The 23,566-nt window shown below is 44.1% G+C and overlaps 1 protein-coding gene across 6 annotated transcripts in view; it reads right to left on the reverse strand.

Annotated features, from left to right (window-relative positions):
* The window catches only part of TDRD12 (tudor domain containing 12), a 387,684-nt gene that overhangs the window by 83,278 nt on the left and 280,840 nt on the right, over positions 1-23,566 (reverse strand). For all 6 annotated transcript variants that reach the window (XM_029608411.1, XM_029608406.1, XM_029608409.1 and 3 more), the window contains one exon: positions 14,222-14,321. In XM_029608411.1, coding sequence (XP_029464271.1) covers positions 14,222-14,321 — 100 coding nt within the window. The remainder of the gene's footprint in view (positions 1-14,221; positions 14,322-23,566) is intronic.

Below are 23,566 nucleotides of genomic sequence, written 5' to 3' on the forward strand. Positions count from 1 at the left end.
GTCCAAGTACAGATCCCTGAGGCACTCCACTGTTTACCCTTTTCCACTGAGAAAATTGTCCATTTAATCCTATTCTCTGTTTCCTGTCTTTTAATCAGTTGGTAATCCACAAAAGGACATCGCCTCCTATCCCATGATTTTTTAGTTTTCTTAGAAGCTTCTCATGAGGGACTTTGTCTACTGGTTCACCTTTATCCACATGTTTATTAACCCCTTCAAAAAATGAAGCTGATTTGTTAGGCAAGACTTCCCATGAGTAAAACCATGTTGACTGTGTTTCATTAAACCATGTCTTTCTATATATTCTACGATTTTGAATGATAGCCACGACCTTGAATCCTATTCGCCATATAATTGTCAGCCAGTATACAGACTGCAATGTAGGTGTGATATTCTGTAAAATTATCCCAGTGAGGACTCGAGCAGCAGGAGTTTTTACAATCTGAAGGACCTTGATTGAACTAGTGGAAAGCCCAACATACACCAAGCTACAATAATCCAGAGCTTGTAAACACTATATGAAAATAAGACTGTTGTAAAAATGGTTTCAAGTAACAGAGCAGCTATAATTTATAAAAGAAGATTCTAATACTGTTCACATGTGCCTGAAAAGAGAGTTGTATCAAAATCAACAGAGATTCTTGAGCAGATGAGCTATGGGAATTTTAACCACTGTGTTGAAAAGCTGAAAGACTGTCTGAAGACAGAAATCTACTCAATGCCATGGCTTCTGTTTTCCTAATCAATTCTGAAATATCCATTACTCTATCTCAACCAGTCACTGTGAAGCCAGCTTCAATTTATGTTTTATGGGATCTAAAATAGGGCTAAAGAACTGGATATTATCTGCATAAAGTCGGTAGCCCACACCATAAATTTGCCAAAAGTTTACAAACTGGCAACATATAAATAATAAATAATGTTGTTGATAGGCAGATACTTCTGTCCACATCCAATATCATGATAATGCCACTAAGCCTTGTTTCACCCACTGATTTCTATCTTCTAGGTCTATCACTCTTCCGATCCCCGGACCTTACCAGAGTCATATGGCTGGGGAAAGGTCAGGTCGGTGCCATTTTGGAAAATGGCACCAACCTAGCCTGGACGGAGGGTGCTCTTGGCCCCAACGCGAGATCCGTTTTTAGGTACTTAGGTGTATGGGAGGGGGATTGTAACCCTACTCCCTCCCCCCCCCCCCCCCCCGAAAGAGGGGGTATGGGGGCCAGGGACCTTTTTTTTTTTTTTTTTTTTTTTTTTTAATGATCAGTGAGGTGTCACTGTCGGAGGGGTGGGGAGAGGGCCGTTGCTGTCACATGGGGGAATCAAGATCAGGATGCCAATAGGGGACTTGCGGGGATCTGGATCAGGGACACATTTGACTTTTGTGCTTTGGTAAAGGGGCAGGGGGCCTAGGCTGTTGCCGCATATGTGTTTTTCTTTATTTTTAACATTTTGGGGGCAGTCAGGGCCACCTTGGCTGGCACCCCGAGTTGAGATGGGGGGGGAGGGGTCAGCACTGATACCTGCTCAACCTCCCCATTTGCTGCAGTTTCTTTTTCTGCCACTTTAAATGTGTGGCAGGAGCCTCAGGACCTGTGTTAGGGTCCCAGGCTTCCCGCTGCACATTTAATGCATTAATAGGTGTAGTTATTTTATCACAGCTGACCACCATCTCGGTTGACCTCGATAAAATATTTATATCTTGACTAGTACTGACCTCCTTTGTATGCATTTGCATTATTCATGCATGCAAATTGCATACAAAGAAGATCATTGTCAGAGTAGGGAATCTTGGGGGGAGATACAAAATATCACACTATTGTGGCGATACTGCACATTAGCACACTACCGCAACTTGATGCATCGCCCAGTTAGTTAGGCGTAATAGCAAGAACTGATGGTTAAGGTGTCAAAGTCAGTTAATATATTGAACACCAGTAGATGATCAGTGCTGCAACTTATATCTAGAGTTGAAAGATACAATATTTCCAAGCTATGCATCTTCCTGAAGCCAAATTGATAACGATCTAAACAAAGTATGATTGTCAAGGAACTTGGCTTAGTGTATCATAAAACAATTGCTTCAGAGATCTTAGAAAGGGTCGTGATATTGTATGACAGTTAGCCAGCTCAAGGAGATCAAGTGATGCTTTCTTGCACACTGGCCAAATCAATGCATACTTAAATTATGCTGGTGAACAGCCAGCTGATAAAAATGTGTTAATGTTGCTGACTACTGAATCACTAATATATCTAAGGGTCTTTAAAATCTCTGTGGAACAGGGGTTTAGTGGACAAGTTGTAGAGTTTAATGACGGAATGATTTGCTTTGTCTCAGTGACAGTAATCACAGAAGAGTGGTCCCATATTTATCCTCCCATGATCGCTGAAGGACCCACTAGCTCTGCAGGAATATAGACAAATGTCTATGATTGTTATCCAGCAAACCTGTCATGGAAAATAGCTGGGAAAACATACTGAGATCCTGCAATGGATGATGAACAACTCTTGTTACACATAAAATATTGCACAGTGGAAAATAGCTCAGAGTCTACTGAATGAGGATTTCATCTTATTTGTAAAATATATTCCTTTTCGGCAATGTCCACGGCTAGTCTATATGTCTTGACACTTGTATATGGCCAAGCCATCTAATAAATCTAATCTTTGTTAACGGCATGCTAACTTATGCAACTCCTGCTTTACTAATCTTAATACCTGAGAGAGCCAAGGAGCTGGATGGGGATAACCAAGAATGATCTTTCTCTCTGGGTTATCTACTAAAGCACCTGTTTTTTTTTATTTTATTTATTTTTTTTGCTATTGAAGGATGTTAGATTTGGCAAATAGCAAGAAAAAAAATTGATCAAAGTCAATTTGTCCACATTCTTACTAAACAGATGTGCCTTGTGACATCTGATTTAAAACACAGAGGTAGATAAATTAGCAATGTTAAATAATAATCTGATCAAGACAGTTTAATGGTGATATCATAGGTCCCAGCACTCAGGGTGGATTGGTTCAAGAAAATCAGCCTGAGTGCATGACATCCTTCATGTGTTGGTCTGGCTACCACCTACTGACATCCTAAGGCTGACATTACAGCTATAAGATTAGTGAAAGAATATGGATGGGAATATGTGCAATTTTACTGGATGTTGATTAGCAAAGCATTATGGCCATGGAACCAAACTTAGCAAGGCAAAAGCAGGGGTATCAAAACCATTTGAATTTTTTCTCAGCTTCTCAGCTTTCTCAGCTTTGATTATATAGGAGGAAACGCATTCAGCAGTTTTGGATACCACATGATTGAGAAGGTGTCTGCAGGCAGACTGAACTGTGCTGGAATCCTGGAGCAGTATGTTAGAGTCTGGTTGTTTAATGGTGTTGCAAAGATATCTATGATTAGAGTGCCCACAGCTGGAAAAGTTCCTGTACGTCTTGATCGTTTGATGATTTGATTGAGAGTGCTGCAAAGCTTTGGTTTGTACTTTTTCTCTGATACACTCTCTGGGTTGCAGCTGCTGCTGCTGGGGGCAAGTTGTTGAAAAGGATAAGACTGATCTTTTCTCTGTGAATAAATGTATTGGGTTTTTTTTTTTGGTTTTTTTTTCAGAATAGTATTTTTATTGGTAACCAAGCAGGAAGCAACCAAATCGCTCACAAGACAACCTGAGCGATATTGACATTAAACAAGTAAACCCAATGAAATGTTTGAACAATAGGTACCTCAGGCTTGCCTCCACCTGACCCACCTTTTATCATAATTACCTTACGTATACCCCTTATCCCATCCTCCCTTCCCACCCCCATCCCCAAGCCTAACATCCACTCCTCAGTCATCCACACACACACAACCTTTAAGTACCCCCCTCCCCCCCTTGAACAGCCCAATTGGACGTGTACCCATTCGCCCGTAGGTCATCCTGCAAGTCTTTAGGCATTGTCAACACACAGGCATCCCAACAAGCACAATAAACCTTATCCGGTCTCCGGCGGCCCAGCAAAAAGTCCATTCGTTCTAGTTGTACCATTTCAGTCATGCGCCGAGCCCAGGCTTTAAACTTGGGTGTGATGTCCGGAGCCAGCCAGTCACTCAGGATAGTGCGGCATGCCTGCATGACTGCCACCCTCTCAAATTTAACCTTGGAGTGTCTGTCCAACAAGGAGTGTGGTAGGGAGCTGCACAAAAGCACCATCCCCGTGAAGCTAACGGCCACTCCCAGGCAAGTACCCAGTACGTTCTCTATGGCTGCCCAGAAGACCCTGAGCGTTTGACAAGCAAAAAGTCTATGGGCCAAGGTCCCGGGTTGCAAGCCACATTTTATACACAGCAAAGTGGGGGCCAGTCTCATCTGAAATCTCCGAATATCATCACAGTAGAGCCAATGCAGAATTTTAAATTGTATTTCCCGAAGGCTAATGTCCGGGAGGGTTTTCTGCAGACGTGCAAATGCAGTTAGGATATGAGCAGCTGTGACCAGAGAGTTGAGGGCCTCAGTCCAGCGCCCTGCCAAATACGATGCCCTGTCCAGACTGCGAAGTTTCTGTCCTGTATTCTTCCATCCAGTAATGGTATTAGTAAGATAAGCCGTATCAAAGGTTTCATTAGCAAATTTAAGTTCCGCTGCTATGTCCGTTTCAGTCCATGCACATGAACGAATGTAGTGACGGACCTGAAGAAAAGCATAGATCTGTTTGGCTGGAATATGATACATACGTTGTATAGTTACAAAATCCAATAAATGACCTGTCGCCTCATCCAACATGTGGTACAGGAACAATAACCCTTGAGTTGCCCAAGACTGAAATATTGCCCCACTTTCCCGCCCCGGCAAAAATTCCATGTTATGAACCAGGGGAAGCAGTAGAGACCGGATCCCTGATCGTGCATTCAACCGTCTCCACCATTTCCAAGCCTGAATACAGGGAGAGAGCAAAACTGCAGGATACGGGACTGTACAGCGTACTGTGGCCCGGGACTGAATAATGCTCACTGGAGAGTTAGGCGCAGACATACGCATAAGAATTCCAGCCGCACACAATTTGTAGGTTCCCGTGAGCCATTCCCCCACAAATCTTAACTGACATGCCACGTTGTACAAACGAAAATCTGGCATGTTAAGCCCTCCATGTTCTCTTGGTAACTCCAAAGCTGAGTAAGGGAGTCTCGCCCGCTTCCCCTGCCATAGAAACCGCTGTATACTAGAGCGCAGGCGCCTGATATCCACCCCTCTCAACCAACAAGGAATCATGTGTAGTAAATAGAGAAGTTTGGGCACCAGGACCATCTTAACCAGAGCACAGCATCCAAAGAAGGACAGCAGGAGAGAGGTCCAAGCCACTAAGTGAGCTTGCAGTTTATCAATGCAGGTAGCAATATTTAAAGCATATAATTTCTTTAGATCTCTGGGGACCCAGACTCCCAAGTATTTAAGCCGAGACGGGGCCCAATGAAAAGGAAAAGGCGCTCCCCACCTGGCAGGTAGGTGTTCACTAAGAGCGAGTGCCTCTGATTTTGCATAATTATTGCGTAGGCCCGCCACTAGGGCAAATTGGTTAAACAGCTGCACAATTACCGGTACGCTAGTGTGCGGCCGACCCACAAATAACAAAATATCATCGGCAAATAGCGCCATTTTCATAGGGTGGCCACTCCCGCTAAGGCTATAAAAGGCTTTGTCCCCGCGCAGGCGACTAGCCAGGGGCTCCAGCGCCAGGACAAACAATAGGGGGGATAATGGACAACCCTGTCTGACTCCGCATCGTATGGGAAAATGTGACGTGGGCCTCCCATTCAGTAAAATGGTAGCGCTAGGATTACTATACAGGGTAGACAACCATCCTAGATACGAACCCGAGAGGCCATACTTTTTCAAAACCCAGAACAAATACTCCCACGATATAGAGTCGAAGGCTTTTTCAGCATCCAGACTCAATATAAGGGCCTCCTCTTGCGACTGGTAACTAAGTGCAGCTATGAGACGGCGGATGTTTCTCACTCCCTGACGACCTCGCACAAACCCCGTTTGGTCCTCATGTATCAAAGCTGGGAGTAATTCCTGCAATCTTGCAGCCAGGACAGAGGATAAGATCTTAAGATCCACATTGATCAATGAGATGGGCCTATAGGAGCCCACCTCTAAGGGGTCTTTTCCCAGGTTTGGGAAGGACCACAATGACCGACCCATTCGCGGCATCCGAGAGCGTCGGACCCTCCACTAAGCTATTGTAATAACCCTGTAATGGGGCTAATATAGGCCAAACCCGTCTTGTCCCGCTGCTTTAGCAAGTTTAAGGCCTTGAATTACAGAGTAGATTTCTTGAGTGGAAATGGGACAATTTAACGCTAAGAGATCCTCCGGTTTCACACTGGGCCAAGACTGCCCCTGAAAGAAGGCCTCCGCCTGCTCCCCCGACAGATTTAGCGCCATAGATCTGTGTAAAATACTCTAGAAATCTAGCCTCAATCTCAGTAGGACTCGTACGATGGATCCCCTGGCCGTCTCGGATCCCCGGGATAGACAATTTGTCCCCTTTTGGTCGGATCAGGTGAGACATGAGTCTACTAGGTCGGTTACCATATTTATATAATTGGTAACGATAGTACCTAAGGGATTTAGATGCGCGGATATGCAACAGATTATTCAGGGCAATGCGGGCCAGGTCCAGGGAAGCCTTGTCCTCAGGCCGCATAGTATCCTTATGTATTAGCTGTGTAGCCTGAATTCGTGCTGTAAGCCGGAGAATTTCAGCATTTCTTTGTTTGTTTTGTTTGGCCACATAAGCAATGATTGCCCCCCGCATCACCGCTTTCCCTGCCTCCCACAGTATCCCGGGGCCAACATCTGGTGTTTGGTTGTGAGATATATAGTCCGCCCAGCTATCCTGTAAGTACTTTTTAAATGTGCCGTCAAGATATAGGTCCAGTCGCATGCGCCATGAGAACGGCGCATGTGAGCTACGTCCCCAACTCAAAGTAAGGCTGATTGGAGCATGGTCCGTCAATACAATCGGATCAGTAGTAGCATCCAATAACTGGGGAAAACATCTCTCGGAGAGCAGCAGATAGTCCAATCGGGAGTATGTATTGTGGGGGTGAGAATAGAAAGTAAAATCACTTTCTTGGGGATGAAGCACCCTCCACGCATCTAAAAGCTGCAGTTCTTGGCATAAAAGGTTAACACCCTTACCCGCATCAGCTTTAGAGGACAGTTTGGGAGGTTTGGTATCCACACTTTTATTCGCCACCACGTTAAAATCCCCCCCCCACTATCAGACTATGATCAGAATAGTCCATGAGCAAACGTATCAAGGCGGCAAAATATCCAGGCGCATATATATTAGGGGCGCAGATGTTACAAAAAACTACTTTCTGTTGAAATAGCGTTCCCGCCACCAAAACGTAACACCCTTCATCGTCCTGGCTTAAGCGTGTGAGTTGAAATGGCAAGTTCTTATGCACTAGAATGGCCACCCCCCTCCTGTGTCTGTTGAAGGAAGAGTAACAACATTGGCCCACCCAATCACGCTTCAACTTAGCGTGTTCCACATCCCCCAAATGAGTTTCCTGCAGAAACGCTACTTGCGCCTTCATACGCTTAAACAGCGCATTAAGCTTAGTACATTTAATTGGGGAATGGATTCCGTCCACATTGAGGGAGACTATTTTAACCTGCGCCATAGTGAGGCAGAAAGATCTTAACAGGAGTCTGGGGCCCTGTAGGGCTCCAAAATACATTTCCAAATAGTGTCCCGTGGCCTCCCAGCCTGGACCACGGAGACAGAGACCAGCGTAGGTTGACATAGTAAGACCATATCAGGTAAACCGCACACACCGCCCTGGGCCATTCAATACCCCCCCAAAAAACCCCTTCCCCATTAACACAATCACACACATTCATACTTCCCGATTCACCCTCCCCCTTACAAAACCCCTCCACAACTCCCAGGAACAGGGGTCCTGACCTTCCTTCACCTGCATCCGGGGCCCCCTGCCCCCAGCCCCGCCCTCCCCCCTCTTCCCACCCGACAACCATTATTTCCATACCCGCTCAGTCAGTCATGGCTAAGTAAGATATCTGATTAGGCATGAGTTCTCTGTAAGTCCTCGATGTTGGAACCAAAATAAACACTGTGCTGGGCATAAAGTCAAAGGTTCCTCACAGTAGCAAGCGGGCCAGCAAACCAGTTTTAGTAAATGGACATAGAGAATAGGATGCCTTAGCATGAGGTGATGGGCAGCATTGCTCATAGGCATCAACCAAGGTTCCTGGAATAACAAATGTAGCTCGAGCTGCAGAAAGCGCACTCAGTAGATACTAAGCTGCCAGTTCAATCCGCTGGAGGCAGGGAGGCAATGAATCCATCAGCTTCTGCTTTAGAGGTGAAGAGATGCGTCTGATTGTTGTAATGCACTTGCAGTTTCGCCAGATATAGTAGGGCAAATCTTATGCCTCGTTGGTGTAGTGCCGTGCAGGCAGGGGCCAGGAGCTTTCTTTGTGCTGCTGTGCTTGCAGAAAAATCATTAAACAGCAGCAGTCTGCTGCCTGAGTGCTCCAGCTTCTCCTTCTCCCGATAAGCCCGCAACAGCTGTGTTTTATAGCTCCAATTAAGGATCCGGGCCATAACGGGTCGTGGCCTGCCTTGCCCCTCTCGCACCGGGCCTACACGGTGTACCCTTTCACATTGAAGACTGCCCTCTGTCAGCTCTAAACCCACCTGCTTGGGGAGCCAGTTTTCCACCAGTGAGCAAAGCTCATCTTCCCTCACAGCTTCGGGCAGCCCAATAATTTTTAAATTGTTTCGCCTTCCGCGATCTTCCTGCTCCTCCATCTTTGCTAACAACTCTCTCTGTCTGTTTTGCAATTCCACCACGTGGCATTCAGAGGTAGCCAATCTGTCCCCTACATCCGAGAGAGAGTATTTTCCGCCACTTCAAGCCTCTTCGAGTGCCCTTCCACAGCCGTTTTGATATCTTCTATGGAAGTTTGTAATTTAATCAGCCTGCTATCCAACGCCTCCGTAACACTTTGTGAAATTTTTTACAGGGCATCTTCCGAGATCGCGGTCACAACGGGTTCTTTAGGGCCTACTGCCTCAGTCATCTTAACTCCATGCAGTTTGTGGGGGCGGCGCTCCGTTTTGCCTCTGGTGCCCGTCCTGCGCATCCCATGCCCGTCGGGCTGAGCCTAATCGGCGGCGGCACTACTCACAGCTGCCGGGAGGGATTTGGGCGAGAAAACGAGCGGCCAATTTGCGGTAAGGTCTGTTTAATGAAGAGCGGGGCCGCGGAGCTCTATCCCCCTGCTTCCGTCTCGGCTTCCGTCATTGCCGGAAGTCCGGGGTTTTTTTTTTATAGTACTGAGGACTGGGTTTTTTAGGCACAGAAGACTGTTTTGTCAAAGCCACTGATAAGGTAAGAACTGTAACACAATGATCGTTTATAAGATCCATTATTCCTATTGCAGACATCCTGGAAAGCACGGCTTACCTGTAAACAGGTGTTCTCAGAGGACAGCAGGACATCAGTCCTCACACCAGTGGGTGACATTATCCAATGAAACCTGGCCCATTTTATGTCAAAGTTTCACTGAGCATGCCACTATACCATGCGCCCACAAGAGAGTCCCCTTCAGTCTTGTCCCTTAGCATATATAACTCCAAGAGGCGGTGAGCGGGTTTTGTGAGGACTGACATCCTGCAATCCTCAGAAAACACCTGTTACAAGTATGAAACTCTGCTTTCACCGAGGACAAGCAGAATGGCAGTCCTCACCAGTGCTAAAACCTTAGCTACAGACTACGCCAAATGAAAAAGGGGAAATAACCACAACCAAGGGCCAATGAGCACAATAAAATATTTTTGGTGGTACAAGCCTTTTACCATTTTATCTTATCTAGGAGGGGCAGCCTGGAACAAAAATCAAGCTGTGTAAGAGCACCTCAAACAAATTCTGCAGGACAGACTGGCCAAACCTACTGTTGTGGCCATCTCTGTCCAAACCAGGGAATACACCGCAGCTTTGCAGATTTCCTCCATGGGGACCAATCGAGGTGAGCCACCAATGCTGTCATGGCTTGGACAGAGTGAGCCTTGACATGGCCCACAAGATTCAAGCCTGCCTAAGCATAACAGAAGAAAATATCATCTGCTAGCCAACTGTATTAAGTCTGTTTGGCAACAGCAATCCCCGTTTATTAGCGTCAAAAGAAACAAATAGCTGTGTGGACTTTCTATGGGCTTCAGGCCACTCCAGGTAGAAAGCCAAGGCTCTCTTGCAGTTCAAACTGTGCAGTGTATGTTCACCTTGGTGGACATATGGCCTGGGAAAAGTAATGGAAGGATGATTGACTGGTTAAGATAGAATTAAAACACCACCTCAGGCAAGAATTTAAGATGCATGTGCAGAATCACCCTATCATGATGAAATTTGTACTCAGTTGGATAAGTTATTAGACCTTTGAGCTAATTGACCTTGCAGGCTAAAGTGACTGTCACCAAAAATACAACTTTCCAGTTTGGTATTTCAGGACACAGGAGCTCAGGGCTCAAATGAGCTTTCATCAGCTGGGACAAAACCACAGTGATGTCCCAAGATACAAATGGAGGCCTAACAGGAGGTTTCAAATGCAGCATGTCCCACATAAATCTGACAGCCAAATGGGTCTATCTTGTTTATGCTGGTGATATGTGCCAACTACACTAAGATGAATTCTTACTGAGTTGGTCTTGAGACCAGACTCAGACATATGTAGAAGGTACTCAAGCAGTTTTGTGTGGAGCAGGAGAAAGGATCTAGGGTCCTTTATGCACACCACAAGGTAAATCTCCTTCATTTAGGTCCATAGGACTTCCTGGTAGAATGTTTTGTTTTTTTTTAAGTTAACAGAACTTAAGACATATGTCAGACAGATCAACCTCTCAACATCGGGCAATGAGAGCCAGGGACCTGAAACTGGGATGAGTGCCTTGATTCTGAGTGATGAGGTCTAGGGAAGTCCCAGACTGATTGGCTCCCTAATGGATATCTTCCTGAGGAGTGGGATCCAAATCTGTCTCAGTCAAAAGGGAGCTAAGAGAATCATAGTCTCCTAGTCTTCTTTCAGCTCCAAAGTCTTCGCAACTAGTGGTATCTAAAGATACGCATAAAGAAGGCCTTTACCCCAATAGAGGGGAAAGGCATCTGAGGCTAGTTTGCTCTTGCCCTTTTCCTGGAACAGAAAAGTGGAACTTTCCTGTTCTAAGGGGACATAAACAGATCCACTACAGGAGTGTCCTATTGTCAGAAAATCTGGTTTTCTATGTTCCCCTGCCTCAATCCAGGGACCACTTGTGTAGTTCCAGGATCTGGCTCAATCTGTCCATAAGGACATTCTCCATGCCTGTCAGATATGTGTCCCTGAGAGCCATCCCTTGAGAGATGACGCAGTCCAACAGCTGGACATCTCGCAAGGGGTGGTTCTCAGGGCCACAGGAGGCATAAACCCATGCCTTACTGCTTGTTTATGTAGAACATCGCAACTAGTTGTGCATCTGGACTATAACTACTTGTTGACCAACCAATCTCAGAAAGCCCGAGCTCCAAGAAGTTTATTTGGTGAAACTTTTCCTAAGCAGACCAAAGACCTTGGCTGCGGAGCCTTCTACATGAGCTCCTTAACCCAGAATGGATGCATCTGTGGTGAAGACAATTTGGATTGAGAAATACGGAAGGGTCTACCCCCTGGTCAGATTGGAACTTTGAGAACTGTCTTATGCCTTGCAAGTTGACCTGAAAAGGTACTTACCATATTTTTTGTTAGCTTCTTGGAGAACTGGCTCAAAACATTGCTCAACAGCAGATGGTAGATCAAATTATATTTAGTAGCAGTTTGTTTTTTTGTTTTTAAAGCAAGAATGCATGTACTACACTATGTATAATTCACATGTAGTTATTGTGGAACTTAACATTGAAAAGTCTTCTTCATTGCATTATCCAACAAGGCAGGATTCTTGCCCAGAGAGATATAAGAATAAGCTTTAGATCATTTTGCCATCTTTAAAGCTGCTTCCCACTAACTGATAGGTGAAGTCGGACCTTTTGATGGCCTGATTTAAGTATAGCAGTTAATGTTACTGAGAAAATTCTTCTTTATCTTGTGTTGGATTTCAGTTTTAATTTTTCTGCTCACTGTAAATCCTCCTTAATAATAAACTATTTAGTTTATTAACACTGTGTTTGCAGCGGATTAGTGACCCAGAAACGTGAATGCCTGAGAATCTTGTGATTTCAGATTGTCATGAGACAGCAGTGTTCCAAGAAACCCTCAGGGAGTAACATCAGGGCAGGATACTTGGCCAGAGGCAAGTTTTCCTCGGCTACTTGAGAATTTGAGTAGACACTGCACAGGCCTCACTTGCATATACTTCCCTCCTGGCAGGTGGTAAGTTGTTGGCAGGTGCAGTGCCTGCTAGGACCCTCAAGTGGCCAAAGGTTTAACCCCTGGTAGGTAAAAGATAGCATGAGTGCATTATGTGGCAATGGCCAAGACTAGTCAAAGTGTGCATGTGACAATATCTCAAGCACTATACAAATCTGCTCTACAAAGCTGGGTGGCAAGAAGGAAACCACTACTTAAAAGTCCACTCTGAAACCCATTTGAAGTATGCAAAGGAACACTTAGGAGAGAGTATAGCCAAGTGGCAAAAAAGTTTTGATGTCTGCCAAAACTAAAATAGAACTTTTTGGCCTAAATACAAAGCATTATTTGGCACAAACCCAGCAAAGCACAACACCCAGAGAATACCATCCCTATTGTGAAGCATGGTGTGATAACATGTTAAAGAGGTGTTTTTCATTGGCATAGCCTGGGGCACTTATCAGGATAGAAGGAACGAATGGAGAACATTATAGGAAAGTCCTTGAGGAAAACCCACTGTCCTCTGCCATAAAGGAACATGGGATGGAAGTTCACCCTTCTGAATCATAACAACCAGAAGCATGCAGCCAAAGCTATACAAGAGCAGCAAAGGAACACAAAGGTAAATGCCCTGACATGGCCCAGTCAGCCCCTGAATTCAATCCAACTGAAAATATGTGGCTTGATTTAAAAATTGCTATCATTGCTCCCCAAGGAACTTCACAGAGCTTTAACAGTTTTGTAAAAAGGAATTGTCCAATATTGAGAAGTCTAGTTGTGCAAAGTTAGTGGAAACTTCTCCCAACAAACTCACAGTTGTAATTTCTTCCAAATCTGCTTCCACCAAATATTGACTCAGGGATGGTGGAGGCATCCAATTGGATTTCATTGTTCTTTGGCTACGTATATGCTTTGTCCCCTAATGCAACATTTTTGGCTCTGAAAGGTGAGGAGCATGGTATGTTGATAAGGGGAAAAAATCTTCAACTAAATGCATGCAAGTCTGATGCACTGATGTAAAAGTGTGAAAAATGTTCGAGGGGGGTCATTTTCTATAGGCACTACTTTTTTTTTTTTATGAGACTTGTAAACAAAAAATAAAAAAAATTAAAAGAAAAGAAAAGCCCAGAAGGGAAAAACTTCAATGAGCAGCTATGGAGTGTCAAAGATGTTCTTCCCTGCTGGTGGAAGAAAGAAGACTGACTAGACTTGTATGGTGGCAGCTGCACAGGAAAGTCCATGCATGCTCAGAAAAATCTGTTTTGTTTTGTTTTTTTAGCTCTGAGATCACTTTTCCATCTCAACGTCACCAGATAACATCACCCCACTTGTCTGCCTGAGCCTGGTCCTACTTGTCCACAGAGAAAATACAGTTCAACATCATCATCTGTCTGCATCAAAGTGACAACTGCTGAAAAATCAGACAAACATTCTAAAACTGGTGATTGCAGAACCATTTAATAAGCAGGTGAACAAGTAATGACAGTATTATACACCATGTGGAAATTCAGAGATCATTCCCAAATGGGGGAGTTTTCCCATTGTGGAAGAAGAGCCACCAACAGTGAACCAAAGCACACAGCACCAAAGGGCCCTATATTACAGTCTTATATGTTAATGAGCTACTGGAAACAAAGATCAAAGAATTAGAGAGGAAAATCTATTTAAGATGGCAGGAAACAAAGAGACAGTAATACCGGAGGATGCAATCAGTATCATATGATTTAAACAGAGTTGGTGCAAAGTTAAACAGCACTGGAATACATATAATGAATTTAAAACTTCATGATTAAGTAATAACATCTGCACTAACTTACAGAAATATATCCATCTGTAGGAATATTTTTACCAGATACTGTTTGGGCCATGTCAATTTGTTCATTTATCAGGTGGCGCTCTGGACATGTCCTGATGTCTCTGCATTACCAATATTAAGAAAAAAGTAAAAATGAAAAGTAAAAATAAATATCTTCCATCCACTCTAGTTTCTGACCTCACCATTTATTTGACATTTGATATTCCACTTTCTACCATAAATAGTGAAACCTAAAAATATACAGAAGAAAAGGCTTACATAGTTGTTTCCACTTACACAAAACTTGAAGTATGTTCTCCTCCACAAAAAAAAAATTAATAAATCATCTTTCTTTTAAAAGGAAAGGTAGAGGCTGGATGAGGAAATATGCAGAAAGGGAAACTAAAGAAGAAACCTACCAAGTGATTTGTTTACAAACCACTAAAAAAGCAATATAAGTGCAGAACTAGCAACACAGTGGGAGCAATTTTCCCTGTAGAGACACAATGTGTTTCTATGGAGCTAGAAGCTCAGGTGTGGTAGAAGGCAAACCAGGTGAAAAATAAAACATAACACAAAGCGATTGTTGTTGTTTGGTTGATATGTTATATTACCCTGAAATGTTAATAAATACAGTTTAAAAAAAAATTAACCCTCAGCTTTTCAAGATGGAAGCATTATAAAAGGTATTTACTTATACAGAGAGTACCGTACTTCAATAATCACCAATAGGTTATATGATGTGTGCTTGCTCAAACCCCTACAGCTTTCATACCATTAGATAAGTGTAAATGCAGTTAGAATGCAATCATACTCTGTTCTACTTTAATACAGAAGGAAATTAAGGGAAATAATTCTAAAAAGGAGAAGAAAGGTTTATGATTCCTAGATGTTGTATTTAAGCATAACCACCACAGACATGCTTATTTTCAGAAACAGTAATTGCTTATCTAAAATAATCATAAATTAAATTGTGGGCTTAAAAGAAAACACTTATATGGGATTAGCTAGCTAACATTGTAGCAAAAGAATACATTATTTAAAAAAACAAGGTTTTATTTTCTTTCTTTGGTAATCAAAAAATTTAACAGACTACAATAGAAATAAACCAACATAGGCTCATGAGTTTGGTTTTAAGAAGTCTAGGGATGCTATGACCTTAATGTACACTACACCAATCATAAGTAGAAATGTACCAAAGGGATTTGTATAAAGCAAAATTGCTTACCTTGTAATAGGTGTTATCCCAGGACAGCAGGATGTAGTCCTCACATATGGATGACATCATTGATGGAGCCCTGGTACGGAAAACTTTGTCAAAGTTTCTAGAAACTTTTGACTGGCCCTGTGAGGCCACTGTGCATGCCCAGCATACCATGATATTCTCTGCCACAGGGGTCTCTCTTCAGTCTAGTATGTAGCAATAAGCTTTAGCAAAAATAAAATAATAAACACATTGGACCCAACTCCGCGGGGTGGCGGGTGGGTTTCGTGAGGACTACATCCTGCTGCCCTGGGATAACTCCTATTACAAGGTAAGCAATTTTGCTTTATCCCAGGACAAGCAGGATGCTAGTCCTCACATATGGGTGATTAGAAAGCTAGAGGCCGAGTCATTTTGTAGTGAAGCAACAGAATGCATTGTTGTTGAAAATGAGGCAGCCGAAGATCACAGCAGATTGGATGTAGAAGGAGTTGGGGTTAAACTGGAAACAAGTTCTTTAAGACAGATTGTCCCTAGGCTGAATCTTGTCGTCCCTGTTTGTCCAAACAGTAATGAGCTGCAAAGGTATGAAGAGAACTCCATGTTGCTGCTTTACATATGTCAAGGATTGGCACTGAACGATAGTGTGCTACTGAGGTTGACATCGCTCTTACTGAATATGCCTTTACTCGCCCTTGGAGAGGAAGGACTGCTTTTTCATAGCAAAACTGTATGCAATCTGCTAGCCAATTGGATAGAGTATGTTTACCCACTGCTTTTCCCGGTTTGTTTGGATCAAAAGATACAAAGAGTTGAGTGGATTTCCTATGGACTGCAGTGCGATCTAAGTAAAATGCTAGTGCACGCTTACAGTCCAAGGTGTGTAAAGCCCGTTCTCCTTGGTGAGAATGAGGCCTTGGAAAGAATGTAGGTAAGACTATAGATTGGTTCAAGTGGGAAGGAATTTTGGACGTGTACGGAGAACTACTCTGTCATGTAGGAATTTTGTATAGGGTGAGTATGTGACAAGTGCTTGTAACTCACTAACCCTTCTAGCCGATGTAATGCCTATGAGGAAGATAGTCTTCCATGTGAGAAATTTAAGATCACAGGAATTCATGGGTTCGAAAGGAGAACGCATGAGTTTTGTTAAGACTAAATTCAGGTCCCACTCTGTGACAGGTGGCCGAATTGGTTTAAGGTGAATTAAACCTCTCATAAATCTACTGACAAGAGAATGTATGGATATTGGTGCATCTCCCATTTATTATGGTAAGCTGAGATTGCACTTAGGTGTACTCTGACAGATGAAGTCTGGAGACCAGAGTCTGAAAGATGACATAAGTAGTCTAGTAGAGAAGTTGTGGGGCAGGAGAAAGGATCAATACTCTTTTGCCTGCACCACAAAGTAAATCTTTTCCATTTTGAAGAATAGTTCTTACGTGTGGAAGGTTTACGTGAAGCTATAAGCACTTGAGATACATTGGTTGAAAGATTAAGTGGTTGTAAAATCAAGCTTTCAACATCCATGCTGTCAGGGATAGGGATTGAAGGTTGGGATGGTGCAACCGACCCTGATCCTGAGTTATGAGATTGGGAGCTTCTCACAGGCAAATTGGATCCCTCATCGAGAGGTCTAGAAGTGTGGGAAACCATACTTGTTGAGGCCAATGCGGGGCTATGAGTATCATGGACCCCTTGTCCTGTTGTAGCTTCAGAGTTTTGGTTATGAGCGGTTTCGGAGGATACGCGTATAGAAGGCCTGAGTTCCAAGGGCGAGCAAAGGCGTCCTTGGCTGGCTGGTTTTTCTGTTTGTGTAGAGAACAAAATCTGTCCACTTTGTGATTCAGGTGTGACGCAAAGAGGTCTATTGTTTGTTGTCCCCAACGTTGAAATATCCTGGTCGCTACTGAGGGATCCATGGACCACTCGTGTGGTTGGAACTGACGACAGTCGATCCGCCAGTACATTGTGAATGCCTGCCAGATAAGTGGCCCAGAGAAACATTGAGTGTGTTAGGGCCCAGTCCCAAATCTGTGCAGCTTCTTGAAAAGGAGCTACAAGCCCGTACCTCCCTGTTTGTTGATGTACCACATGGCTACTGTGTTGTCCGTTTGGATCAAAACAGTCTTGTGTAAAAGGCAGTCCTTGAACGCATGCAGCGCGAAACGTATAGCTCAAAGTTCCAGGAAATTGATTTGAAATGTTGCTTCAAGTTTTGTCCAAGACCCCTGGATTTGGAGACTGTCTATATGGGCTCCCCAATCCAAGGTGGATGCATCTGTAGTTAAAGTTATCTGTGGGACCGGTTGCTGGAAGGGTAGGCCCTTGTGCAAATTGTCTTTGTTCGCCCACCATAGTAGAGACGAACGTAGCTGGTGGGTTACTTGAATTGGAGAATGTAGTGGTTGAATGGCTTGGATCCATTGTGATCTTAATGTCCATTGGGTTACTCTCATGGCGAGCCTTGCCATAAGAGTGACATGAACTGTGGAGGCCATATGGCCTAGTAAGGTTAGAAACTGATGAGCTGTTGCTTGTTTCTTTGAGTGTAGCGAGTTTGCCAATAGGGAAAGTGTCTGCCTGATCTTCGGGTAGAAAGGCTCTTGATAAAATGGTGTTCAATTCTGCTCCTATGAATTGAAGCAGGTGAGATGGGACTTTTGATAATTGATGAGAAAACCCATGGAGTGAAGTAGAGTAATTGTTCGACTGAGAGAAGCCAGAGCTCCTTGTTGAGATTGACTTCTGATGAGCCAGTCGTCTAAATAGGGAAAGACATGGACACTTTCTTTGTGCAAGTGTGCTGCTATTACTGCCAGGCATTTGGTGAATACTCTGGGAGCAGAGGCAAGTCCGAATGGTAGTACTCTGTACTGGAAATGTTGATGACCCACCATGAAGCTCAGGTAATTGCGATGAGGGGGGAATATTGGAATGTGAGCATAAGCATCTTGAAGATCCAGAGAACAAAGCCAATCTCCTTTTTGAAGAAGTGGAAGCATGGTGCCTAGGAGACCATCCTGAACTTTTCTTTCTTCAGAAATTTGTTGAGATTTCTGAGGTCTAGGATGGGACGTAGGCCTCTGGTTTTCTTTGGAATGAGGAAATAATGGGAATAGAATCCTCTGCCCTGCTGAGTCCGAGGCACCAGCATTATTGCTCTGGCTCTCAGAAGGGTGGATAATTCTACTTGTAATTAGGTTATGTGATTTTCGGTTAGAGAGATCTCGGAGGAGAATCTTTTGGAATTGAGAGGAAACTGAGTTGGTAACCTCGAGATATTATTGCAAGTACCCATTAGTCTGTTGTTATTTGCACCCAATGGTTGTAAAAGGAGAATACTCGACCTCCTACCGGAAGCTGTGGATGAGGATTGGAGAGATGGCTTCGGCCTCTGGGAAAGGTCTCAAAAGCCAGCAGCCGGTCCTGTCTGTGGCAGAGGTTGAGGTCTAGCTGTCCTAGGTTGTCTGGGCTGAGGTCTTTGTTGCGGCCTACAAGATCTGCTCCTAGATGTTGGAGGGTAATACCGCCTCTGTCGGTAGAAGGGTCTTCTAGGTTCTTTCCTTTGAGGCCTATGAGTTGACTGTGTAGCCGGATCCTGCGGAATCAATGAAAGTTGTCGCAGGGTTTCTGTGTGCTCTTTCAATTGAGCAACCGCATCTTGTACCTTGGAACCAAAAAGGTTATCACCAAGACATGGGAGGTCAACCAATTTTTCCTGGACTTCAGGCCTGAGGTCCGAGGCTTTAAGCCATGCCCAACGTCTTGCACTTATACCCAATGCAGCCACTCTGGATGCTGTTTCAAAGCCATCACAGGCAGCACGGATCTCGTGCTTGCCCGCCTCCAGCCCTTTGTGGATAATTGTTTGGGCTGCTTCCTGACATTGTTGTGGCAATGATGATATAAACTCCTGCATCTGTTTCCACAGATTTCTTTGGGATTGAGTCATGTATAATTGGTAAGAAGATATTTTAGAATTTAACATGGCTCCTTGATAAACCTTTTTTCCCAGGGAATCCAAGAATCTGTGATCTTTTCCCAGGGGAGTTGAGGAATGTGGTTTTATCCTCTGACTTCTTTTGTGCAGATTCTACCACCACTGATTGGTGTGGAAGCTGTGACATTTGGTAGCCAGGAGCAGACTGCACCAAATACGTTGTGTCCATTCTTTTATTTACAGCAGACACTGAGCATGGATGCTCCCAAAGCCGATGTTGTAGGTCCAGAAGGACGTCATGAACAGGTATGGCTACTACTTGCTTTGGAGGGTCTACAAATTGGAGAACCTCCAATGTTTGTTGCTGTGAATCTTCTTCTGTCATCAAGGTGAAAGGTATGATGTCCTCCATTTCCTGGATGAAATTGGTGAATGATAAATCCTCCGGTGGAGATTTCTTCCTTGGGTCTGGAGGTGAAGGATCTGACATGAAATCTTCAGGTGAGGTGTCTGTGTCCATCGTCCCAAGTATTGTATGGATCTTCTCTAGGTGGAGATATTGGAGAAGATCTAGGTGGACGAGGAAGCCCTGAAGGACCTGGTTGCGGGTCATCGAAGGGTGTTCCTTCAGGCTGTTCTTTCAGAGGTTTGGGAGGAAGAGCCTCATCAAATCTCTTCATTATGAGCTGATAGAGTGCCAGTTCTGGATATCCTGAGTCCCCAGGTGAGATTGGCATCAATGGTATTGGGGCCGGAATTGAAGATGGCGTTGGTGTCATCGATGGTCGTGCCAGTGTCACTTTGGCCGGCATCGGTGTAGGCACCGGCATAGGTACCGGCATCGGAGTCGTCTGCATCGGTGTAGTCACCGGCTTCGGTGCAATCACCGGCATCGGTGACGGCACCGGCATCAGCGAAGGCGCCGGAATAGGTATCTGCTCCTTAAGGGCCTGGGGCACCACTTGCCGGATAAAATCCGACAATTCCTGCGGAACAGCTGGTGCAAGCAGAGCAGCTGAACACGGTGGTGGTGGAGGCGTCGATACCCCTTCCATAGAGCCCTGTGGAGGTTCGACTATTGGTGTTTCTTCGCAAGGTGAAGGCCCAGACACCGAGGGTAGTGGTGTTTCCTGAAGTTTAAGCCGCTTAGCGGTCGGTTCCTCCGGGGAGAGAAGCGCCGCTGGATGTGTGCCAATGTCTATGACAGTGTTTCGGTTGGTGTTCGATTACTGACCTTGTCGATGCCGTCACTGTCGATGGATGATCTCCGGACGACATTTTTTCAATATAATTTGTTTTGAAACTCTGACCGGAGACGATTTTGTTGATGTTGAGGAAGAAGGCAGAAGCTGTAGGTGAAAAAGATGTTCCATCTTCTCTTGGCGAAGTTTTCTTCCTTTGGGAGTCATCTCTGCACATTTAGGGCAGGTTGAGACATCATGTTTGCCCCCCAAACAATGGACACACTCTAGGTGTGGATCTGTAATGGGCATTGTCCGATTACAGATAGGACATTTTTTAAATCCGGTAGCCATTTTCAATCGACAGCCGTTGATGAAATGAATGGAAAAATTATGAGAAAAAAGTTTTTACTCAGAGAGTAAAAACGAGACTATGATTACTCACCAGCCGGTGGAAATCTGAGAGAGAGATCCCTTGTGGGAGAAAAAGAATGAGAAATAAATGACTTTTTAGTCAGCAAACACTGTGAGAAAAACCCACAAGGCTCCTTGCTCTGCGATGCTTACAGCAGCTCGGAAAAACAAAGACTGAAGAGAGACTCCTGTGGCAGAGAATATCATGGCATGCTGGGCATGCTCAGTGGCCTCACAGGGCCAGGCAAAAGTTTCTAGAAACTTTGACAGAAAGTTTTCCGTACCAGGACTCCAAAGATGTCACCCATATGTGAGGACTAGCATCCTGCTTGTCCTGAGATAATTGCTGCAACCAGATCTAGCATTCTGAAGGCAGATCTGACTATTATTAAATATTTATATTCTGCAAATCCAAATTAATTGTTCAGTGGATTACAAACTAGTACATTCATAATCATTATGCACATTACACAAACTAGAGCTGACAAAGATACAGTAATTAAAACCTAAGATGGAACCTTCAAGATGCTCCTAATCAAGCATCACATTCTATTTAAAAACGAGGAAAGAGCAAAATTTGATCTTTTTTCTCAAGGCCAGGTAATCAATCTCTTCTTGAAGTTACATGGCTTGCATTTTCTGTAACCTAAACTAAGAACATAAGAAATTGCCATGCTGGGTCAGACCAAGGGTCCATCAAGCCCAACATCCTGTTTCCAACAGAGGCCAAACCAGGCCACAAGAACCTGGCAATTATCCAAACACTAAGAAGATCCCATGCAATTAATAGCAGGCACTCATCAAGAATAGATTCACCAATAAGTAAAAATTTTAAATTGAATTTGTTGAGGTTCAGATAGCCAATGAGGATATTTCAATCTGGGAGCAATCCTGCCACAAAACTGCAGCTATTTGGTGCATTCCGCATGAGTTGCAAAAGCCATAGTTTTGGCAAGACACAACTACAATGAATTGCAATAATCATTAGTACTGAAAACCAATGACTAAACAACTTCTAAAATGTGTTAAAAAATATTTTTTCTTCACCAGATTGAGTCTGTAAAAGGAAATTTTGGTAACTTCCTTAATCTGACCTTTTAAAGGTAAATATAAAAATCTAAAATAAATAAACTAACAAACCTGGAACCTGATAACTCTAAATTATCATCTCCGTTTTTTGCACTGGGAAGACAGACCTTAAGCTGAATTGTACCTAGACTATAACTTCAAATTGGGACAAAAGAATAAGATAAAGCTTGCCCTACCTCATGATGAACCCTAGTGGCTCCAGCTCTTGGATGCTGAACCACAGTGATTTGTCTGGTCTTAAGAGGTGTAACTGACCAACGAACAGATAAACAATTAAACATTTGGTGTTTAGATACACCAAAATCATCATGGTGAAATTTAAAATTACCTGTTGATTTCTTTTCCATTAGCCCTCCAGATTGATCTAGATGACTGGATTATGTCCCCTGCCAGCAGATGGAGACAGAGAAAAAAAGCTAACCACATCCTTTATAGAGGTTTGATGCAGCCTTCAGCTCTTCATTATTTCTCTATCTTCATCAGATGGGGCAGGCATGGATTGAAGCATCAGCTAGGAGCAGCTGGGGAAAGCTATAAACTCAAGTTCCCACTGGAGCACAGGCAGAATCCTGGGGGCACACCAGGTGACAATCCTATTGGTACTGCTTCTCCCTTCGGAACAGACTATGTTGGTGTCAAAAGTTCCATACTGATGGATCAAGCACTAGATGGTCCCCGATGGCCTTGTTCCCTTCGTGGATCTGACAGCAGGGGCAACAGACATCCCCCAATTTCTCTCTGTCCTTGGAGAGCAAGATTAAAAAAAAAGAAAAAAAAAAGGCTCATAGCATGGCCTCTTTCCAAGACTACTTTCTAGTCTCCCTTGGTATTGTGTTGGATTTGGAATTGGTCAGGAGTTTTTTGGTTGGGTTTTTTGTTTTTTTTTGAGGTGATCAACCTTCTCGCCAGTCCCTCTGCTTGCTTCTGGTATATGCATGAAAAAAGGGAAGGCATGGTGCTGCAAGTAAGTCAAGGAGGCTCAATGTGTCAGTTGGTGCCTTCTGCCTGGCTTGTGTGTAGGCAAGAGCCAGGCAAGTGGTTGCGATCTGTGGATGGCTAGCACCCTACCAAAAGCAAAGCTAGATGAACTTCTCATATCAAGCCCTGCACCTCTGTGGGGGAAGGCAGCGCTGCAGTGCATATGGAATCGGGTTGGTCAGTACTCCCATTTGGGGGGGGGGGGGGGGGAATCAGCAAGCCATCTTACTAATCACTTTTACCAAGCATACCAGGTTCCTTATTTCCCTCAAAATGAAAATTGGTTCTTACCTGCTAATTTTCGTTCCTGTAATATCATAGATCAGCCCAGAAAAGTGGGTCGTCCATCCCTACCAGCAGGTGGAGTCAGAGACAATTAGAACTTTGGGCACTGCTACATAATGAGTGTGCCACCTGCAGTCCCTCAGTATTGGCCTGTACCCAAGTACCCTAACTAGCGGCCGAGGTTGAAACCCAAACAAAAAAACGACAACCTGCAGCCTCAACAAACAGACTCAGAAACTGCTCCATCGAGTAATTCTGTCAACATGGAGCTCC

Source organism: Rhinatrema bivittatum, chromosome 7, assembly GCF_901001135.1.
Source record: "Rhinatrema bivittatum chromosome 7, aRhiBiv1.1, whole genome shotgun sequence".
Taxonomy (NCBI): domain Eukaryota; kingdom Metazoa; phylum Chordata; class Amphibia; order Gymnophiona; family Rhinatrematidae; genus Rhinatrema; species Rhinatrema bivittatum.